General features: G+C 45.0%; 1 protein-coding gene across 5 annotated transcripts in view; it reads left to right on the top strand.

Moving 5' to 3' along the window:
- Positions 1-23,645, top strand: part of SOWAHD (sosondowah ankyrin repeat domain family member D) — a 53,673-nt gene extending 30,028 nt beyond the window's left edge. For 2 of the 5 annotated variants that reach the window (XM_056541180.1, XM_056541182.1), the window contains exon 3: positions 20,055-23,645. In XM_056541180.1, the coding sequence (XP_056397155.1) occupies positions 20,220-21,128 (909 nt within the window). In that variant the 5' untranslated portion in view covers positions 20,055-20,219 and the 3' untranslated portion in view covers positions 21,129-23,645. Of the gene's footprint in view, positions 1-7,654; positions 7,780-9,698; positions 9,812-12,850; positions 12,965-14,020; positions 14,225-20,054 lie in introns of those variants that run through there. The other 3 variants (XM_056541179.1, XM_056541184.1, XM_056541183.1) reach the window with 3 other exon arrangements.
- The last annotated feature ends 536 nt before the right edge of the window (positions 23,646-24,181 follow it).

Genomic DNA, 24,181 nt, shown 5'->3' with positions numbered 1-24,181 from the left:
AGGGAACTGCTGCTTACCTAATGTGGGGAAACTGCTGCCTACCTAATGTCGGGGACTTATGCTGCCTACCTAATATGGGGGAACTGCTGCCTACCTAATGTAAGGGAACTTCTGCCTACCTTATGTGGGGGACTTATGCAGCCTACCTAATAAGGGGGAACTACTTGTTAAGTTTTGCAGAATACTTGATGCGGCCCAGCCTCACCCAGCCTCTACCTCCAGCGGCCCCCAGATAATTTGAGTTTGAGACCCCTGGTGTATATAGAGTGAAGTTTTAATACACAGATATGTAAACAAGTGCAAATTCAAAGTCACTAACAGTGAGTACACAAGATATAAGCCATAATATAATTTCTTTAATGATTTCTGGACAGTCTGCATATTGTGGCTGATATCCTTGGGTCCCATTTAGGTTCTCTACATCTGCAGCTGACCTTAGGACATTCTGGTTAGTTTTCATATTATTATTTTTTGTATATTATACTTGGTCCCTCTAGTGGTTGTTTGTATCATTGCATCTGTTTTTTTTTTTTTTTTTTTGCAACGCAGAGAGGGAATGGGGATCCTTTACAAATCAGGATTAAAAGTCATAATGGGGTGATATTCATAGGATTTGGGGGAGATTTATCAGAACCTGTGCAGAAGAAAAGTGGAGCAGTTGCTATAGCAACCAATCATATTTCTTCTTTTATTTTTCAGGTCCATTTTAAAAATGAAAGAAGCAATCTGATTGGTTGCTACATTCTTCCTCTACAAATCTTTTGACAAATCTTCCCATTTGTTTATTTAGTACCACATTTCATTAAAATGTGAAGCACACCATTTACTAAAATTTTTTAAATGAATTACGCACAAATTACCCATTGTTTATGCCATTCTTGCCACATTTAAAAAGGAGGAGTGATCTCGTGAAAACATGAGCCAAAAATGAACATTTAGATAGAATCTTATAGCTCGTAAAGACTCACTGCAGTTGGCAGGACACTCTGGAGGTAGTGGATCCGCTGGACCTGTGTGGCAGATGACAAGGGCCGTGCTAGGGAGCGGAGTCTAAGGTGCTGCTGGTTGTTACCAGAGCCCACCGCAAAGCGGGATGGTCTTGCTGCAGCAGGCGGCACCCAGGTCGCTACCCCTGGCACGACTCGACCACACAGGTGGCTGAGGTGATGCGAGGTACAAGAGGGATTAAGCAAGACGTGGTCTGGATAGCAGGAGGTCAGGGCTGGCGGCACAGGTGCGTAGACAGAAACGTAGCAGGAGGTCTAAAGGCAGGCGGCAAGGAGCAAGGTCAGGTCACGGAATGAAAGGGTCTGGAACACGGCAAGGCAACACAGAATACACTTTCTCTAGGCACTAGGATAACAAAGATCTGGCAGGGAGTCATGGGAGGAGAGGAACTGAAACTTATAGCAGAAGGTGCAGGTGAATTCACTAATTAAGGGGGTACTGGCCCTTTAAATCTGAGTGCTCCGGCGCACACGAGCCCTAGGAGGCAGGGGCACGCGTGTCGGCAATGAGGAAGGACAGGGGAAGCAGGAGAGCGCAGAGGAAAGTGTCGGGCTGGGACTCGCATGCGGGCGTGTCCTGCAATGCAAATTCCAGCCTCGCCGGCTGGAGAGGGGACAGAAGGAGAGTGCTCACTGCCAGCGTGTCTGGCCGGAGAGCAGGTTGTGACATAGCTTAATCTAAGCCAACTAATAGATGGTGCAGACTTAGGCTATGTTCTCACGGCTGAAAATGTGTGGAATGTTGATTAATTCAGCGACACTAGAGCCACTCGGAAATGCACCATCTCCATAGACGGCAATGTATTTCCAAGTGAAATCCGCAGAAACATTGAACAGGTCCAGCCATGTGAACATGGCCTAAGAGTGAGCCAGTAAGCCACTGTTTGAAAAGAAAGGTGCAATCTTACATATTCCTATGTTCCCCCACTAAACAGTATAAATATGTTAAGATGTTACTGGAACTAAGATGTGTACAATACATAAAGAATGCACTGCTGCTACAATATATATAAGAATACATTGCTGCTAATATATATATATATAGTGACAGTGTGGCAAGGGAAAGGTGTATTTCCCTTGCTAACCCTGGAGAAACCTCCACCGGTGGCCTAATTAAGGAGGTAGCAGAAAGGGGAAGTGTGTTTAAAAGGAAGTCAAACAGAGTAGTCTGGGCTCTCCCCAGAAGACAGCAAGGTGGCTTTGGGGGGGAAGCAGGGGTCCTCGTGAGGAAAACACAGCCCGAGCTGTGAGTGGCCCCAACAGTGAAGTGTGGACGAGACACAAATCAAGAGGTTGCAAACGCTGTGTGTGAACAGTGAGTAGAAGGTTGCAGGAGGCATAAGTTTAACTAGCCGGGAAAAGCCCACCAATTGATAGTCAGGACATGCTGGATTGTTTAGTTAGTGACTGGAGAGTCTAGGGTTTTGCTTGTTCCTGTCCTGTTTTTATTTATCCTGCAACCTGTCTAATAAAGCTGGCGAGGAGCCGAACTTGCATAAAGTACTGTTGTTTGCCAGTTTATTTAAGTGGAAACGTGTCCTGTGGCTGTGTCAAGGACGATCCCAGAGCTATCTCCAGGGAGAAATCCTTACAATATATATATATATATATATATATATATATAGTAAGGGATTCTCCCTGGGGATAGCTCTGGGATCATACTTGACAAAGCCACAGGACACGTTTCCACTTCAATAAACCGGCAAACAACAGTTTAACTGGCCAGGAAAAGCACATCCTAGACCTGAATGAATGTACAAATCGTATGAAATACTTTTGTCTTTACATAGTTGAATGTGCTGACAACAAAATCACACAAAAATTATCAATGGAAATCAAATTTATCAACCCATGGAGGTCTGGATATGGAGTCACACTCAAAATCAAAATGGAAAACCACATTACAGGCTGTTCCAACTTTGATGTAATGTACTTAAAGAAAGTCAAAACGAGGCTCAGTAGTATGTGTGGCCTCCACGTGCCCATATGATCTCCCTACAATGCCTGGGCATGCTCCTGATGAGGTGGCGGATGGTCTCCTGAGGGATGTCCTCCCCGACCTGGACTAAAACATCCACCAACTCCTGGACAGTCTGTGGTGCAACGTGGTGTTGGTGAATGGAGCGAAACATGATGTCTCAGATGGGCTTAATCGGATCCAGGTCTGGGGAATGGGTGGGCCAGTCCATAGCATCAATGCCTTCCTCTTGCAGGAACTGCTGACACACTCCAGCCACATGAGGTCTAGCATTGTCTTGCATTAGGAGGAACCCAGGGCCAACTGCACCAGCATATGGTCTCACAAGGGGTCTGAGGATCTCATCTTGGTACCTAATAGCAGTCAGGCTACCTCTGGCATGCACATGGAGGGCTGTGCGGCCCCCAAAGAAATGCCACCTCACACCATTACTGACCCACCGCCAAACCGATCATGCAGGAGGATGTTGCAGGGAGCAGAAGGTTCTCCACGGTGTCTCCAGACTCTGTCACGTTTTTCACATGTGCTCAGTGTGAACCTGCTTTCATCTGTGAAGAGCACAGAGTGGCGAATTTGCCAATCTTGCCAAATGTCCTGCACAGTGTTGAGCTGAAGGCACAACCCCCACCTGTGGACGTCGGGCCCTCATACCACCCTCATGGAGTCTGTTTCTGACCATTTGAGTGGACACATGCACATTTGTGGCCTGCTGGAGGTCATTTTGCGGGCTCTGGCAGTGCTCCTCCTGCTCTTCCTTGCCCAAAGGCTGAGGTAGCGGTCATGCTGCTGGGTTGATGCTCTCCTACGGCCTCCTCCACGTCTCCTGGTAGCACCTCCATGCTCTGGACACTACGCTGGCAGACACAGCAAACCTTCTTGGGACAGCTCTCATTGATGTGCCATCCTGGATGAGCTGCACTACCTGAGCCACTTGTATGGGTTGTAGACTCTGTCTCATGCTATTACTAGAGTGAAAGCACTGCCAGCATTCAAAAGTGACCAAAACATCAGCCAGGAAGCATATGAACTGAGAAGTGATCTGTGGTCACCTCCTTCAGAACCACTGTTTTATTGGGGGTGTCTTGCTCATTGCCTATAATTTCCCCCTGTTGTCTGTTCCATTTGCACAACAGCAGGTGAAATTGATTGTCAATCAGTGTTGCTTCCTGAGTGGACAGTGTGATTTCACAGAAGTGTGATTGACTTGGAATTACATTGTGTTGTTTAAGTGTTCCCTTTATTTTTTTGAGCAGTGTATATACATATATATCTTCTGTTCATGTCCTTCCCAAGTTATACTTGTCAGATACAGTCACTCAGTACAGAACTATTCCATTCTGTGACACACAGGTGACGTCTTCTATGAAATTCTCTTACTTTTCTCCTCCATCTGGACCAGACACTCAAGGTGATTTCTCTTGCATACCACAATCTATACTAAGTAGTACTTCTACAGTCATTCCCACCCAATACAGCAGCACAATCATCATCCCCCTGCTGCAGCTAATACTCTGCCCCAAAACTTTACCTACAGTTCAGCTTGATACCCCAAAGTTTCATGGTCCACAGAAGAGGGATAGAGATCACATTGGAGCAAAACTAGAAAATTGTGGGCTCCAGTTAAAGCAGAAAATGAATCCCAAATCTGAACAAAAGACCCCCCCCCCCCCCCATACATTGCTCCCCAAGGGATCCCCTCTCACATAAACTTGCATTCATGGCCTCCCTCTCAAATAGACTTTGCCCACAGCCCCCATCTCCTGCATAGATTTTTGTATGTGGCCTGTTTCTTAGACTCACGAAATGTACAGTAACTGCACTGTAATCACTAATATAGTCTGTAGTGGTAATGATAGTGGTTTTGATGTGGCAGTATTATTTTGGCATTATGTAAGGGCATCACGGTAATAAATGCACAGTAATTACCTACATGGTCTGCGTGGTGATGATATTGGTTGTAAGTCAGTCAGTACAGGTGGTCCTCCTAATATCTGGTGTCAGGCTGACAATATTATTGCTGTTAAAGAGGTATTCTCTTAACTTATACTTATTCCCTATTCAGAGAATAAGGGATAAGTAGGTGGTGGGTGGGGATCTTACTTGTGGGACCCCTAACAATCATCAGAATGAAGGAGAAATGTCCCCCAAATGAAAGCAGTGGACCAGTGCTCAATTCATTCTCTGTGAGTGGCACAGCTCCATAAACAATAAATGGTTTGTTGACCGCAAATTTGTGGTGTGTTACCAGCAAGAGACTACTGAAGACGGAGGGTGGGTGTGCTTAGGTATGGACGAGAGTGTTGTTAGGGGTGTGGTTGTTGTTCCTAACAAAAGTTGGGATGTATGATAATGGTAAAAAAATGGAGTTTATTTTTATTTTGAAAGGCAACATAACAAAATATGAAAAAAGTGAGTCTGAAAACTTTCCAAATGCATTATATATATATGTGTGTGGTGTCCCGGTACTGGACTTGGTTCCGTAACTTTGTCGTAAGTCCCCACAGTCAGAGTTCCTCCATGCTGGTAGGGATTTCCTGGTGGGTCAACCCCTAGTCGCCTCCTAATGTCATTAAAAATGTATATATTTAATATATTTTATTATAGTGTAATTAATGTACAGGACCTTAGGTCATGTGATCATTAATAATTGTGTTATGCTATGATTTAAGGACCTTTGGGTCATGTGATAGGTCATGTGATGTAACCATAATGCTTTGTATTAGGACTGACAGGTTTGGGGACCAATAAGCTTTGATCCTGCCCCTTCTGTATATAAGAATGCTGTATCCACTTAATCTCTCTCTTGTATCCTGGATATGAAAGAAAGCAGATCTGTTATCACAGCTTCAAGACAAGCTAGGCATGAAGCCTTCCACTTCAGCCGCATTCTAAACCATGAGTTAATCCATCTCCATCCTACAAATCCTACAAGACTACTGAACCTAAACATACCCCTAAATTCAGTGGAACAGCGTACAAAAGGAATCAAAGCTTATTTTCTACGAAGTCCCAGCCAACCTGTGAGGAGCCTAAGTCCCGGTCCTCTGTAAAGATTGTTTGTTATTCAACCTGCATAAAATCTGCAGTAAAGTTATTTCAAGTTTATTACAATTCCGGCTGTGTCCTACCGCCACCCGTCCCTATCCTTCTTGGGACGGGTGGCGGTAGGACATGTATATCTAGTGGAAGCCCTCACCCTGGCGTCACGACAATCAAGGGTTAATCCTAAACCATGCAACAATGCTCTGCATCACCCCTGTTCTCCCTTCATCCTAAGTCACCACAAGACTTTTTGGCGTCAAGAACAGGATACGGGTGTGTGCCTACAGCTGTTGCCACCGTTATTATAAAGACTACTCCGCCATTAAGAACTGTGATTAATGTACTGTGAAAAGATTTCCCAAGCAGCGAATAACTGTGCGCACACGAGTGTACGGGACTGTGCTTATATTACTGTGTGTAAAAAGTGCACACGAAAAGTAAGGGGAGAGGCAAAAATGTATTTGCTGCGAAGATGTGTAAAGTGCGTAGCGAAGCCATTCTACTATCCTCTGGGCCATTCAGCTCTGCAGGGGTTAACTGTTTACCTGAAAAGCGCGCGAAGAAAGCCTGTGCTGCTCCACGACCCGCCCCTGGGCGTGGCCACCAAGTACATGTGTCGCAGCCGAAAGGGAACTTAACTTCATATTTGTTGTTTGCCGGGGGACCGGAAGTCGGGGCTGCACCGATGACATCCTTCCAGTTGGCAGCCATTTTGGAGAAGCCCCATAGAAAAGGAGAACTGCAGCGTGACCTCTTCAGTCTGCATGAGGAAGAGGACAGTACAGACATGGTGGAGAGCAGCGTTCCACGTGGAGGGAGTTCCAAGATGGCTCCTGAACAACAGAAAGTTGTTGCGGCCGCAGCGCAACTGTTCCATGACTTGGCCGACCGCCTGCAGCGGTTGTCGCTCAGCACCGAGGGGACCTGCACTCTACCTCCATTGCCCGATGACGACGACTGGCCGGCCACCCCGACAGGGGAATCTCCAGGGACTTCAAGAGCGGCATCGCCGGTGAGACGGTCCCCTCACCATCGGACATGGGGGTCCTGGGCCGAGATCCCAATGGAGGAATCAACTGTGAGTACCCGGCGGAAGCCGCGTTTTCCTCCTCCTCCAGCCCAGAGCCAGAGATCCCCATGTCCCAAGTCACCCTGTTGCAGGACGCCAAGGCTCATCTTAAAGGGCCAGCGTACCAAAGTGTCAAGCTGCATTTAAAGGTCCAGCGCACTCAAGCTTCCTTTAAAGGGCCAGCGCACCCAACCAAGTCTGAAAATGTGCCTAGGCCTACTCCATGCCCGGAGGTTTGGCCTGCCCACCAGGCACCTACAAAAGTGCCACGGCCTATTCCTACTAAGGAGGTTTGGCCGCATCAACTGGCACCAACGATTGCACCCCAGACATCTACAGCAGCAGCCGTTAACTTCAGGGTTAATGTGACTCCCTATGTATCCCAGTCCAGGCTCACGAATGTTGCCTGGGATACAACCATCAACCCTTTCAGGGGGTCCTCATCTCGTCCTGAGTCCCAGCGGGGCAAGAGTCTAGTCAGGCGAGGGTGGGGCATCAGAAGGGGTTTCAAGTGAAGGCCTGCCTTAACTTTGTGGCTCAGTGTCTTGTCTTTCACAGACTGTTGCAACATGTTCAAGAAGATACCTGGCAGGACTGTGCATTGACAAGTTCCAGTTATGCAACGTAACCATCACGCTTGTGCCCGGCCCATGGCCGAGAGACTCCTGGTTCTTAAGAGATTCGTAAGTGTGTGCCCGGCTAATGTGGTAGCCGTGTTTACAAATGGACTTTTAGCACAGGTGGACTGATGATCCTTGTGTGACCGTTATAATGTATATATCCATAGAGTAATATATTTTCTTGTCGTGCAGCAGATTTGCACTAAATGCACCTGAAAATTTGTGTGTCTAATAGTGTTGCTCGCGAATATTTGCAATGCGAATTTTATTCGTGAATATCGCACATTCGCGAATTCGCCAATATTCGCGAATATAGCACTATATATTCGCAATTACGAATATTCTTTTTTTTTTCTCACAGTACACATTACAGTGATCATCCCTCTCTGCTTCCAGCTTGTGTGGTGTAAAGAAGGCTCTAATACTACTGTGTGAGACTGGCGTACAAATTTTCGCATATGCGAAAATTTGCATATACTAATATTTGCATATGCTAAATTTCGCTTATATTAATTTTTGCATATGCAAATTTTTGCATATGCGAATTTTCGCATATGCAAAAATTAAACGTGAATATTACGAATATGCAAATTTAGCGAATATATGAAGAATATCCGTCCATATATTTGCGAAATATCGCAAATTCGAAAATGGCCTATGCCGCTCAACACTAGTGTCTAAATAAAGTTATGGTGGAAGGTTAAGAAAGTGTAAATGCTCATTGTACAGGAAACTTCGATCTTTGTACACAAGTACACAATTGCTTGCAGGTGCTGTAGTAGTTATTTCTTGGTGGCTCTCCCAGCTCCTCTGAGAGTAACATTTTGTCACCCCTCACTAGCTCCTCCAGGGAAACAGTCCCTTAAGATACCAACACTAATTTCATATAGTTTCATGTACACATAGTACAACTCATAATTCTACTAGTGTACCTAACTCATGCTAAGTTCCACTATACAGTGGTCCCTCAACATACGATGGTAATTCGTTCCAAACGACCCATCGTTTGTCGAATCCATCGTATGTTCAGGGATCCGTGCAATGTAAAGTATAGGAAGCTGTACTTACCTGTCCCCGCCGCTCCGGACCAGGTCCTCACCGCTCCCGCTGCTGTTCCAGGGGCTCCCGATGCTGTCCCGCTGCTCCGGTGTCTTCTTCGCGATCCTCCGGTGTCTTGCGCATCTTCTGCAGGGTCCGGGCCTCGCTTTCTGGTGACGTTATTACGCTGCTGCGCCGGCGCGGCGTGCGTAGTGACGTAATAACGACGCCGGAAAGCAAGGCCCGGACCCTGGAGAAGATGCGCAAGACACCGGAGGATCGCGAAGTGGACCCGGAGCAGCGGGAATAGGTAAGTGAACCTGCCAGGGATGCTTAAACTGCTATCCGACAGCAGCTTAAGCATTTTGCGCTGTCGGATAGCAGTTAATGCGATGGCCGCGACATATAAAAGCATCGTATGTCGATGCTGACATCGACATGCGATGGCCTCTGAGAGGCCATCGTATGTCGATTTTATCATATGTCGGGGCCATCGTAGGTCGGGGGGTTACTGTACATACCACACACACACATATATATATATATATATATATATATATACACACACGTGCTAGCTGCAGCAGTGTACCATTATTTACTACTGCATAAATACAGCAATCATGACACATAAGTTGTGAAGTGAAAGCTGTGTCACAATAAGCTACAGTAGTGCGACAGTCCGTGCTGCTATTTCCATGGGTGCTTCTTTCCTCTAAGGACTCATAAAGGAAGTAAGTCATTACACTAAGGTCCTTTCCATGTGACCTCTCTGTTGTGGATACATGTTATTCTTTTCTCTTCCTCCCTCTCTGCCCTTATGTACTTTTCTCATGTATTCTGAATATGAGACAGAGCTTACACCAGTCAACTAGTCAGACCTGTTCTAGGTGCAGAGGTCACGGCTAAGAAAACTTTCTGTTAGTGACTTTTGGCAAACTCCACAGGAACACGGAAGGCATTTGATTATTAGATTCAGAAGGGAGGGACGTGGACATTGTCCAGACCATAGAGACTGGCTACTCCTGATCACACTCACCTTTTCATACACGAGAAAGCTGTAAGTATGTGTATGTGTTTTTTATTAGCCATGTAATGTCTTATAGAAGTAACAAAGCTAATACCAGAAGGTAGCAGTGACATACTCCGTCGTGGGGGAAAGTAAATGTATACATATTAATCCTTGCCCCATGGGGTTCACAGTCTGGTTCTCTTATTTCAAACAATACAAAGTCAATTAACCAAGCATGTTATTGGTATGCAATGCTAAACTGGAGTACACAAAAGAAGTTATGAGAACACAAAACCAATAATATAGTATAATTCCTTTATTTATATAGCACCAACATATTCTTCAGTCCATGGTTAGTATAAGAGTTAGTATAAGACTTTATTTCATCAGATATTTAGTAGTGCCAGTCTATCATCCTCATATATTTATACATATTCTTCAGTGCTGTACAGAGCTTATCATTACTGAAATCGGTTTCTGTCCCCAAATTTCATATTATTGGGGCAGATGTTTCTCTACTCAGATAGTTAACCTTCATGTCAAACTGATAGGATTTTACCCACATAACATAAAATAGATGATGTTTCTTTTGGTTTGATTCATAAAACCTATATGGAATCATGTAGGGTGGTCATCCAGTTTGGTAAGTTGACTACATGGAAGGATTGTTCCCTCTTTTGTTGCTCATACACATCCAGTTATAAGGGGCGGGGTGCTATGTTCCCTGACTCGCCCCTATGGAAGATGAGCTTCTGTCAGACACATCTAGTGCCGCTTGTGTCAACAAAGGACAACAGACCAGTTCTCCCCTTAGCAACTCAGACCAGAAATGTATGCCCTGGTCACCTTTGGGGTTACAAAAAGCAAACTCATAAGTGTGCTTCATACCTGGCGAGTAACATCTGCTATCAGCAGTTTAGGCTCCCTAGTAATGCTGGACATTACCGATCATACAGATGTCAGGCATTAACATGCCATGATCAAAGCCGCACGCAGCGTCAAAAATCTTAAAATTGCCTCTGCCAGGGGTTTGGCAGAAAGATGTCAAAAGTTGTCTCACTCCAGAGACCTGCTGTGATTGTGAATTATTAGCCTGGGAAGCTAATATTAGAATTATTAGCCTGAGAAATTCTGCACATTTCTTTGCTTGAATAGAATTTTTTATTATTATTATTATTATTATTATTATTTTTTCTTCCTCACAAAATATATTTTCTTGGCTTTGCATTAGATTTCATGGTAATAGGTGATGTCATTACAAAGTACCTGCATAGTCCTGCATTAAACAGGCCCTTGTATGGCCCTGTAGGTGGAAAAATTGCACTGTGTGTGTGTGTGTGGGGGGGGGGGGGGGGGGCACTGTATTGCAGGTTTACAATATACATTTGTATATTACAGTTTAATTAAACAGATTAACAATGCATACACCAGTGTGAATAGTGGTAGTAAAAATGGTGGCAGTATACACTTTGTGTCATTTACATAGGGCTATTTGTCTCTTGACTGTCAATCAGAAAATGAGGATATCTGGGTGCAGATGTTATATATAAAATAGTATAGACTGTAATAAGCTAGGTGCAAACCTGCTCCCAATGTGATCTGTTGTACATTTGCTCCACATGTCTTAAGGCTAGATGTCCCCAGCCTGTGGCATGTAGACCCATCTAATGTGGATCACAGAGTGCTTAAAAGACATCTATGGTGTACATTTTTTATAATCCCCTGTGCCTGGGCTGCAAAAAGGAACAAAACAAACTTTAACTCATCTTCCGACATTCCCCCGTTGCTCTGAAATCGGTGCCATGGTCCTCCGGGACTGGATTTCTTCCTGCTTCCTGGGGATGGTGGCTCATACTGCGCTCAGCGTATTGCCGGCCGCAGCGATGTCCCGCCTCAGCCGGTGATAGGCTGAGCGCACTGTCAAGTAAGGAGGCTGGGTAGCAGGGAGAAGGAGGGGCCCAGGCTCCTTACATGACACTGCACTCAGGCTATCACTGGCCAAGGCGGGACAACGTTGCGGCCGCCGATATGCTGAGCACATTTTGAGTCACAGTCCTCAGGAAGCAGTAAGAAGTCCAGCAACGGTGGACCGTGACACCGATATCGGAGCAACGGGGGAACGTCATAAGGTGAGTTAAAGTTTGTTTTGTACCTTTTTACAGGCCTGGTGTTACATCCTACATGCTGGCCGTGAGTGCATCTCCCCTCTCACTTCCCCAGCCGGCGGGGCTTGGATTCACATCGCTGGACGCGCCCGCATGCGAGTCCCAGTCCATCTCTGACCTCCATGCTCTTCTTCTACCTTTGTCTTCCCTCAGCGCCGGCGCGCGTGCCCCTGCCTCCTAGGAGCTCTCTGATTTAAAGGGCCAGTGTGCTCGTAATTATGGTTTGCACCTGCACTGTTTTATATAAATTTCCGCACCTCCCATCACTTTCTGACGGATCTTTGTTGCCTTAGTGCCAAGAGAAAGCATATTCTATGTTACCTTGCCGTGTTCCAGATTATATCATTCCGTAACCTGACCTTGCTCCTTGCCGCCTGCCTATTGACCTCCTGCTACATTCCTGTCTATGCACTTGTGCCGCCTGCCCTGACCTCCTGCTATCTAGACCATGTCTTCCCTAATCCCTCCTGTGCCTCGCATCACCTCAGCCGCCTGTGTGGTCGAGTCGTGCCAGGGGTAGCAACCTGGGTCCCGCCTGCTGCAGCAAGACCATCCCGCTTTGCGTCAGGCTCTGGTGAAAACCAGCCACTCCTTAGACTCCACTCCCTGGCACGGCCCGTGTCATCTGCCACACAGGCCAGCGGATCCACTACCTCCAAGTGTGTCCAGCTTACTGCCGTGAGTCTTACAGTTATATCCGGCCATGGATCCCGCTGAGGTACCTCTGTCTGAAGTTACGGACCTTTCCTCAGTCTGGCTCTCCAGTCGCAGCAGTTAGCCTGTCAGGTGCAACAACTGTCTGCCATGATACAACAGCTTCTTGCCATGCAGCAACAACCAAAGCAACAGCCGCAACCTGCTCCTGTCTCACCACCCGTTCCATTAGCTTCTTCTGGATCCAAGCTTCGAATACCCTTACCATCGAAGTTTGAAGGTGATCCAAAAGATGTGTAGAGGCTTCATCACGCAGTGTTCCATGCATCTGGAGCTCATGGGGGATCAGTTCTCGATGGAACGAACTAAGGTGGCGTTTGTGGTCAGTGTTTTGTCAGAAAAGCTCTGGCTTGGGCTATACCTTTCTGAGATCGTAATGATCCGGTTTCCTCTAACCTGTCAGCTTTCCTTGCTGAATTCTGCAGTGTATTTGAAGAACCCGCGTGAGCCTCCTCTGCTGAGACGGCTCTTCTGAACCTCTACCAAGGAAATTCCTCTGTCGGAGACTACGTGGTTCAATTCCGCACTCTTGCCTCAGAACTGGCTTGGAACAATGAGGCCTTGTGTGCTACATTTAAAAAAGAACTGTCCAGTAGAATTAAGGATGCCCTCGCTGCATGAGATCCTCCATCTACCCTGTGTGAACTAATTCATTTAGCCACTCGAATTGATGTTTTTTTTTGCCGAGAAGCAGGAAGAACTTTGCATGGAGAGAGAACCTGCCCGAACATGGCGTTTTCCTAGCTTGGCACCCGTGTTCCAATGTCCACCTCTACAGTCTTCTTTGCCTTTTGCCAAAGAGGCTATGCAAGTGGTCCTTTCTCGCTTAATGCAGCTGGAAAGATCCTGATGACGCAATGAGAATTTGTGCCTATATTGTGCCAGTCCGGAGCACTTTCTCAAAGACTGTTCTATGTGTCCAAAGCGTCCGGGAAACGCTCGAACCTAGGACACATGGGAGGAGCGTCCCTAGGTGTGAATACTACCTCTCCTCGATTGACCATTCCAGTTCGTCTTTGCTTCTGCCAAGTCTTCATTCATCGCTTCTGCATTTTTGGACTCTGGTTCCGCTGGCGACTTCATTGATGCTTCCTTGGTCCATAAACATCAACTTCCTGTGACTCGGCTTGCTAAGTCCTTGTATTTTTTTGTTAATGGACAAAATCTGGATTGTAAGATGCTATTCCGCACAGTGACTCTCGACATGCAAGTAGAGTCTTGCACAAGGAAAAGATTGAGTGCTATGTGCTGCAGCACTGTACTTCTGAGCTTCTTCTCAGTCTTCCATGGCTCCAACGTCATTCTCCACAACTCAACTGGAAATCAGGTGAAATCACATGTTGGGAACAGTTTTGCCAAAATCTCTGCCTTATACCAGTGCAGTCTAAACCTGTCTCTTCTCTTCCTCCTTTGCCTGGTCTTCCTTCTACATACCAAGACTATTCAGATGTATTCTGTGAAAAGCAGGCCGAGACTTTACCACCACATCGTCTCTACAACTGCCCCACCGATTTACAGTCTGGTACCACGCCTTTTTCAAGGAAGAATTTACACGTTATCAGTCACTGAGACACAAGCCATGGTAAAATATATCCAGGAGAACCTCCAAAAGGGATTTATCCAAAAGTCCTCCTCTCCTGCTGGAGCAGGTTTCTTTTTTGTAGGGAAAAAGGATGGTTCTCTCCGTCCATGTATTGACTATAGGGGACTTAACAAGATTACGATCAAAAATCGCTATCCTCCTCTGATTTCTGAACTTTTTGATCGTTTAACCTCCTGAGCGGTATTCCCGAGCGTGACTCGGGGTTAATTTTCCCAGCCAGGATCGGTAACCCCGAGTCACGCTCGGGGTAGAATTGCAGAGTTCCCGGTCGGGCTGCACGATATATCGCAAAAGCAATGCGATATAGCGATGCGGCCCCCGGGAAAACTTGCGATTATCTGCTCTGGTCGGCTCCCGTTGCGGGGGACGGCCAGAGCAGGTAAAGAAAAATACTAAAAGTCAGTGTTTCCCTACCAGGGGGCCTCCAGCTGTTGCAAAACTACAACTCTCAGCATGCCCGAACAGCCAAAGGCTGTCCGGGCATGCTGGGAGTAGTAGTTTCACAACAGCTGGAGGCCCCCTGTTAGAAAAACACTAAGCTAAGTGTAAAAGGAAGAAGTAGTAAAATAAAAAAAACCTTTTGCTCACCTAATCCCGGTCCCTGCAGATGCCGTTCCCCTCCGTGCGGTCCGGGGTGTCCTCTCTTCACTATTCATCTTCTAGGACCTTTCACTTTTCAGCCAATCACAGGCCGCAGTGGTGTAAAGCCTGTGATTGGCTGAAGGGGAAAGGACTTGTTCTGCAGGAAATACACTAGGTTTGAAATCTGCCGGCAAACCTAGTGTATTTGCTGCAGGACAAGACAAGGTGACAAGGGGGGGGGGGGGGGGTTGTGACAAAGGGGGGGGGATGTGTCAGGGGGGGGGGGGGTTGTGACAAAGGGGGGGGATGTGTCAGGGGGGGGGGTTGTGACAAAGGGGGGGGGATGTGTCAGGGGGGGGAATGTGACAAGGGGGGGGAATGTGACAAGGGGGGGAATGTGTCAGGGGGGGGGAATGTGTCAGAGGGGGGGAATGTGTCAGGGGGGGGGGAATGTGACAAGGGGGGGGGATGTGACAGGGGGGGGGGAATGTGACAGGGGGGGGAATGTGACAAGGGGGGGAATGTGACAGGGGGAAGAATGTGACAAGAAGGGGGGAGAATGTGACAAGGAGGGGGGAGAATGTGACAAGGAGGGGGGAGAATGTGACAAGGAGGGGGGAGAATGTGACGGGGGATGTGACAAGGGAGGGGGAATGTGACAGGGGAGATGTGAAATGGGTGGAGGGAGATGTGAAATTAAGTTAAAAAAATTGTACCGCTTTTGGTACAAATTTCCAGACAGAATCATACCGCCAGGGAGGCTATGGGGTGCCAAGGTCTTTTCTAAGTTGCATTTGCGAGGAGCATACAACCTTATTAGTATCCGCAAGGGGGACGAATGGAAGACGGCCTTCAATACCTGTGATGGACATTTTGAGTTTCTTGTGATGCCTTTCGGTCTCTGTAATGCCCCAACTGTCTTTCAGAAATTTGTCAACGATATCTTCCGAGATCTACTCTACACCTGTGTTGTCATTTATCTTGATGACATCTTGATCTACTCACCCAACTTGGAGGAGCATTGCTCACATGTCCGTCTGGTTCTTCAGCGCCTACGGGAGAATCATCTTTACGCCAAACTGGAGAAGTGTCTGTTCGAGAGATCAAGCCTTCCGTTCTTCGGTTACATTGTTTCTCATCAAGGTCTACAGATGGATCCTGACAAACTGACTGCGGTATTGGATTGGCCTCGTCCTACTGGTCTACATGCCATTCAACGCTCTTTGGTATTCGCCAATTATTATAGTCAGTTCATCCCTCATTTCTCTTCTGTGGTTTCTCCGCTAGTGGCCCTTACTAAGAAGAACTCTAACCCTAAGTCATGGCCTCCTCAGGCCAAAGTGGCCTTCACTCGCTTAAAGACTGCGTTTACCTCTGCCCCTGTCCTCACAAGACCTGATCCGGAGAAACCCTTTGCTTTAGAAGTAGATGCTTCATCCGTAGGAGGCGGTGCCATTCTTACCCAGATAAACTCCAAGGGCAAGACTGTAACCTGTGGTTTCTTTTCTAAGATGTTCTTGCCTGCTTAAAGGAACTACTCCATTGAAGATCAAGAACTCCTTGCTATTAAGCTTGCTCTGGAGGAGTGGCGACATTTGTTAGAAGGGTCCCCTCATCCGGTCAGCAGCTACTCAGACCATAAGAATCTCCTATGCCTCCAGTCTGCTCAGCGATTGAATCCCCAGCAGGCAGGGTGGTCTCTTTTCTTTTCCAAATTTAATTTCTTCATTCATGTTTGTCCCGCTAACAAAAACGTCAGAGCCGATGTTCTTTCCAGATCCTCCGATGTCATTGGAATGGACTCCATGCCTAGACATATTATTCCTCCGAAACAATTGATCTCAGCAGCTCCTGACGATCTCCAGCAAGTTCCCCCTGGGAATCCTTTGTGCCTGTCAAACTGAGACATAAAGTCCTGAATTTGGGTCATTCTTCTTTTCTGGCTGGTCACCCTGGAATACGAAAGAATGTTCAACTTATTTCCCGGCATTACTGGTGGCCGCTTCTAGAACGTGATGTCACCGACTTTGTTCGTTTTTGTGTCACCTGTGCCCATGACAAAACTCCTCAGCAGAGGCCTGCGGGACTCTTGCAGCCTTTGCCCATTCCGGAGATTCCCTGGTCCCACATAGCTATGGACTTTATTACCGATGTGCCTCCTTCTCGTAATAACACAGTCATCTGGGTGGTGGTTGATCGATTTTCCAAAATGGCAAATTTCATTCCGCTACCGGGTCTTCCATCTGCCCCACAGCTGGTGAAGCACTTTCTTCAACATATTTTTCGTCTACGTGGCCTTCTAAACCATATCGTCTCGGATCGTGGAGTGCAGTTTGTTTACAGGTTCTGGCGTGCTTTCTGTTCTCGTCTTGACATGAATCTGGACTTCTCCTCTGCCTACCACCCTCAATCCAACGGTCAGGTGGAGAGGGTAAATCAAATTGTAGAGATTTATCTCCGTCATTTTTTTTCTGCTCGTCAGGACGATTGGGTCGACCTTCTTCCTTGGGCTGAATTCTCCTATAATCATAAGGATTCTGAGTCCACAAGGACTTCTCCATTTTTTGTTGTGTATGGACATCATCTCCGTTCTCCTCTTCCAGTTCCAGTTTCCTCCGGTGTGCCAGCTGTTGATGAACTCGTCCAAGACTTCTCTTCCATTTGGCAACAAACTCTGCATTCTTTGTCTCTTGCCTCCTCACGCATGAAGGCCCAGACTGATAAGAAAAGAAGACCTCCTCCATCTTTCTCTCCCGGGGAAAAAGTTTGGTTACCCATCAGGTATATTCACTTCAAGATTCCCAGCTACAAGCTGGGTCCTCAGTTCCTGGGTCCGTTCGAGGTCTTGCAAAGAATCAATCCAGTCTCACTACGTATTCCCAATTCTTTTCATGTCTCCCTCCTCAAACCTCTGGTACTCAAAAGCTACTCACAAAAGAACACTGCTCCCATGCCCATCTCAGGTTCCTCGGATGTTTACCAGGTCAAAGAAATTTTGGCCTCTAAAACCGTGCGAGGAAGACAATTCATCTTGGTGGACTGTAGGGGATTTGGTCCTGAGGAGAGGTCCTGGGAGCCGGAGGATAACATCCTGGATAGTAATCTCCTCAAGCATTTTTTTGAGCCTCAAAAAGAGGGGGAGACCATTGGGGGGGGGGTGTACTGTTACATCAGACATGCTGTCCGTGAGCGCATCTCCCCTCTCACTTCCCCTGCCGGCGGGACTGGGATTTGCATCTCGGGAGGCGCCCGCACGCGAGTCCCAGTCTGTCTCTCACCTCCATGCTCTTCTCCTTCCTCTGTCTTCCCTCACCGCCTAGGAGGCGGGGGCACGTGCACACCGGAGGTCTCTGATTTAAAGGGCCAGTGCGCCCATAATTATGGTTTGCACCTGCACTGTTCTTTATAAATTTCTGCACCTCACATCACTTCCTGATGGATCTTTGTTGCCCTAGTGCCAAGAGAAAGCACATTCTCTGTTACCTTGCCGTGTTCCAGATTCTATCATTCCGTGACCTTGCTCCTTGCTGCCTGCCTATTGACCTCCTGCTACGTTCTTTTCTGCGCACCTTTGCTGCCTGTCCTGACCTTCTGTTATCTAGACCCTGTCTTGCCTAATTCCTCCTGTGCCTCGCATCACCTCAGCCGCTTGTGTGGTCAAGTCGTGCCAGGGGTAGCGACCTGGGTGCCGCCTGCCGCAGCAAGACCATCCTGGTTTGTGGCAGACTCTGGTTAAAACCAGCGGCACCTTAGACTCTGCTCCCTGTCACGGCCCGTGTCATCTGCCACAAAGGTCCAGTGGATCCACTACCTCCAAGTGTGTCCTGCTTACTTATACCGGGCACAGGGGATTATAAAAAATCTACACCATAGATGTCCTTAAAGGGTATTTATGATGTGCAACCACTCACTTATTAAATACTACCTTTCAACAGGCAGGGAAGTGGGGACAGACAAAATCTTGTCATCAAAGAACAAATGTTACAGTATAAATGTGATTCCCACCCTCCTCATGATTTATCTCTGATTTAAAGGCTGGGGGCTTCTGTCTGATGGCACCATAAACCTGGTGGCATAGTACTGAAATAAAGTGATAACTGTGTTGCAGATCTGTGACTAATGTGCTCATCACACCTTTGCCCACCCACATTTGAAACACTAAATTTGAAAGTCACCCGTCTCTCATTCCATTTTTCATCATTCACTATACAGTATATAGTGAACAAAATCTGTGCTGATCATTGTATAGTGGTGGCACTGGATAACTGCAGTTCAGCTCCCATTAATCTCAGTGGAGGCCAATTTGCAGACACCCGGAATCACCACTAATCAATGAACGGCGCAGAACTACTGACCTCATTCACTGTACAATGTGTTGAGCTGATTTGAGTGGCTGCTGGGTGTCGGCACCCAGACATACAGGGATTGATGGCGTATCCTGTTAATAGGCTGTCAAAAGATGACTTGATGTATTAACACGTATAGAATCCTGCGCATGTTGGATGCGCAGGATTTGAAGCTGAAGATTTCAATGAAAACGAAATGACTGGCCACAGCTTCAAAGCTGCAGCTTCAAATCTTGCGCATCCAATATGCGCAGGATACTGTACGTGTGAACACACCCTTAAAAGGCGTTATTCAACAAGTGGTAATTTTCACTTACCAAAAGTGGTCATTTAAATCCTTCCTCTCATAGACATACAGTGTGGATCAAAAGTTTGGGCACCCCAGTAAAAATTTGTATTAATATGCATAAAGAAGCCAAGGAAAGATGGAAAAAATCTCCAAAAAGAATCAAATTACAGATTAGACATTCTTATAATATGTCAACAAAAGTTAGATTTCATTTCCATAATTTACACTTTCATAAGATTTACAAATTTACAATTTCAAAAGATTGGTTTTTCATACGTGACACTAACACGAGTGAGCTTTACCTTTCCAAAAAGACAGCATTACCTTTCCAAAAAGACAGCAAGCAGTAAAAGTAAACCTGGCAACAATGCGCTAAAAACTTGTTTGGCAGGAACTACTACACATTTCCTAACACAAATATTTAATATCCAGTCCTTCATTTATGTTTATTTGGAGGATTTAGATAAGAATTTGATATTTAGAATTTTAATTTTGAAGGAAAAAACTTTTACCGAGCACTTATTTTTTTTGCCAATGAAGAGTTAAAATTACTGTTCCTGTTTTCATATAGTTCTTTGTCACATGTCAACAGATAAAGGAAGCCGATTGCAACATCTTTAAGAAGAAGTCATAGCGAGTCTTGCCTTTAATATGCTAGTTGGTGTCTTGTCATTCAGAGGCATTGGACAAAGTTCCAGACTATAACATCCTGTCAATGATGTGACTTTGAGTACCCTCTGGAAAACTGCAAAGGAACATGTATTCTAACATATTGGATTGGCAAGGTCCTACCAAAGAATTTGCAAAGAAGAAGCAGTCCTTAAACAACAGCTTGAATATGTTAAGGTACAGTACAGAAGAAGATGTCGAGAACAGATCCTCCTTTATACGGGACTCAAGAAGCATGAAGAGGATGGAAAGCATGAGCAGGACTCCATCACCTGCCACAATAAGTAAAAGGAAAAGAGGAATGAGAGGAAGCTTATGGAGTACAACCGGATCACTGCCATTTGGTGGAGCATGGATCTCAGCAGCGAGTTTTGATGCTGATGCTCAAGAACAACAGTCACAAGATTTAGTACTTGACCCTGTGGAACATGCATGGATGATAATGGCTGCAGAAGGCAACTTTGAGGATCTACAGGATTCACTACAGCAGGATCCAAGTCTGCTTTACAAAAGAGATTTTGTAACTGGTTACTCTGTGATACATTGGATTGCCAAACATGGCCACCATGAGGATTTAATTAGACTTATGGATTTTGTAAGTGCTGGTGGCTACTTCTTGGATATCAACACTCGTGCTAGTGGTGGTTTAACCTCACTCCACATTGCAGCACTACAGGGGCATGACATACTCATCAAAGTTCTGGTAGGGGCATACAATGCAGATATTCATATTCGTGACCACAATGGCCGAAAAGCTTGGCAATACTTAAAGCTCAAGGCTGATAGGAATCTTTTCATACTCCTGGGTGCTCCTGAAGATGAGGAAAATGGTGCAATGGCTGGCATAAACAATAACAACAACAGTCATGGAGCTACTCTGCAGAAAATGACACCACGGGACTATGATGAACTGGATTCTTTACCTAAAGTAGCATTGTCAGTTGCACCTTTCAGGAATTTTATAAGGAGTGCTTATAGTTTCCTTAAAAACTGGTAAATTTGTACAGCATGGTATGTCAACCATTACAATTTATATTAAGGAATTGCACTAGTCCAAATGAAACAATAATAAGTGAAGAATAACTATTTGCATACTTTTTGCATGTGAATAAAATGATGGAATAACATCCATCCGCACATGTCAACAAAGAAAAGAGAATTTTATTGTGGGTGATTCCAAAATCTGTTTTTATGGAAAGATTCTTGTTGGTAAATATTTTTCATGTAAGTTGCCCTTGGGTTATTGTTAAAACATTACTTTAAGTGGATTTCCCAGGATTGTTAAACATTTTGAGAATAGACTGGGGAAAAAAATATGACTCTACATTTATTACTCTAGACCCTCACTGGTCCTGGGCAGACCTAGCTAGGGACACTGTAGTGGAGGCAATGCTGGAATGGGGGTAAATTTGGGCATTACTAAAGTCATATATAAGGATCCAGAACAAGTTTTTTTTCTATTTATCATTGCATTTGAATCCACTTCTAGTCTTGGCTCAAAAAATTAAAAGACAAACTGCCACAAAAAGGTGTGTGTAAACCCCCTCCTTGGGACAGTTGCGTATATAAAAAAAAAAAAATACCCAAAAAACCTATAAACCTAAAATGAAAGAAGCAATCTGATTGGTTGCTATGGGCAATGTTTCCTCTGCACAGGTTTTGATAAATCTCCCCCTTGGTGTAGATTTTAATTGAAACTAGCTTCTGCTTGCAGCTGTAAGTTTTAGTAAATCTGTCATTTGCAGGAGATGGTGCCTCCTTCCCTTAAGGCCTTATCCTCTTTACAGCAAGCCCCACCTACTTGTCCAGTTAGGCGTAATGTTGTAAAAGCCTCACATTTTTGGGCAAAATGGGGTTTGATGTGTTCAATAAATCCCCCCTCTCATTCTTCTAAACAATGACTAAATATAAATGAAGATCAGTCTCAAAGGAACATTTTATGCAAGATGCTGGTTATTTGCACAGAAACTACCTGCAAGTTTACTGGTTAAATGGGGAGATTTATCATTGCCTTCATGACATTTAATAGGCTGAAATTTGGCGCAAAATTTTTGCACAGTTAGTTTTTTTATTTTGTCTATGCAGTGGACGAGATTTATAAACTGTGCCTTTTTTAAAAAGGCACAAAAATAATGTGCAAATGTTCAAATAAATTCTAATTCATACTACCTCTGCCTTGCTTTAAAAAAGTGACATCCCACAGCAAGTTCCGATTTGATTTTTCATTTATGCAAAATGTATTAAAGTCTGTCCGCAGTTTTGATAAATCTGATGCACATAAGCCAAAAACACAGCAAAAAGGTTGTAAAGTGGCTGCACATATATTCATAAATCTCCCCCAAAGTCCAGGGCCAAAAACCATGCCCCAGATGTAACATTAGCTCTTATTGGACTAGTACTGCCATCATTGATCTTTAAGTCTTAAAAATGTATATTTTAAACAGTTGTTTGTCTCCTAAACCCTTCTTGTATTCATGTTTATGTGTATACCTTGATGGACTTACATATGAAATATTTTGAGGTACAATGTGCTGTACTGAGCCAACAATTTGATAACTTGGTTATAAACGTAATTCGGTTAATATATTCTGTGGCATTTTTCTGTGTGTATATTGTTTACTCTTTAATGCCCTATAAATAGTGAGAAAACAATAAAAAAAAACTCAAACATACAGTACATGATCAAAGTTAAAACAGATGTGGCATTCAGGATATCCTGTGACATAGATCGGCCTACGTGGGCTTACAACTGCAATTCACTGTACACATATCAAACTAGAAGTGGTGACTTTCTAAGAATAGCGCAGAAGACTGAATCCAGTACTGCTGGGTGGAGCCCTCCTTAGTGTAACCTTTTAATATTGGCCTTTAGAAATTGCTAAATTTCAAGCAATACTTCTAGAGTAGAGTACCTCAGTAACATGGGGAACCTTTATTAAAACTTGTTCATAGGAAAAGTGTAGCAGTTGTCCATAGCAACCAATCAGATTGCTTATTTTATTTTTACAAAAGGCCTTTGAAAAGTAAAAGAAGCAATCTGATTGGTTGCTAGGGGCAACTGGTCAACTTTTCCTCGCCACAGGTTTTGGTAAATCTTTCCCATGGTGCTGTGTAAAGGCCTTCAGTACACCAGGAGTCACTTTCATATGGTAATATTATGGTCAGTATGGCCCAACATGTCACACTACACTGAGCTTATTGGCAGCTGCAGCGATGTCCCGCCTTGGCCAGTTTTAAGCCGAGCTGCAGTGTGATGTAACAGACCCGGGCACCAGGAAGAAGGCAAACCATATGTAATTTGACACCTTTCATTCATCATAAAATGGTGGAAAAAAATTATTATGTTGGGGGAACTGAAAAAGCACAATTTTGCAACTTTGTATCCTGACCCCTATAAATGTATTAGGGCTAATTTTTGCACCATAAACTGTAGTTTTTATTGGTACCATTTTTATTTTCATGGGTCTTTTTGATCACTTTTTATTCTTTCTTTTCTGATGACATGAGACCAAAAATCTGCATCTCTGGCATTTTGGTATTTTTTTACATTTACACTGTTCACCGCATGGGACCATATTTGATAATTCTCACAATTCTGCCCGCAGTGATGCCAAATATATTTATTATCTTTTTTTATTTATACATTTTTTTTTGTATAATTTTTAAACTTTTTTTTATTCAACACTTTTTAAGTCCCCTTGGTGGTTAAGTGTCAGATGGCAAGGGAACACCTGTATGCCCATTGAGAGATAGAAACATACCCATGGTTACTGACAATAATACACATAATCCCACATACTTTATGCAGAAGCATTAAAGGAAAACTGTCACCAAGTTCACCCACACTAAACCCAATACACTGGGTTATAGTGCGGGTGAACAGGAGTCCATACATGGGTCACTTACTTTTTTATGTTTTCATGTCACCGAGTTGTCGTCCGCTAAACTTCTGCTGCTTGCATTTCACTTGCGGTCTGAAGGGTGGCCCCCTGCCGGCAGCCTTGCTTTGGGTCCCGTAAGAAGGGGTCTTAGCCCGCCCCCCTTGTTCGC

Source organism: Hyla sarda, chromosome 9, assembly GCF_029499605.1.
Source record: "Hyla sarda isolate aHylSar1 chromosome 9, aHylSar1.hap1, whole genome shotgun sequence".
Taxonomy (NCBI): Eukaryota; Metazoa; Chordata; class Amphibia; order Anura; family Hylidae; genus Hyla; species Hyla sarda.
Note: the sequence above shows the minus strand (reverse complement) of the source record. Positions and strands in the feature narration are given on the sequence as shown.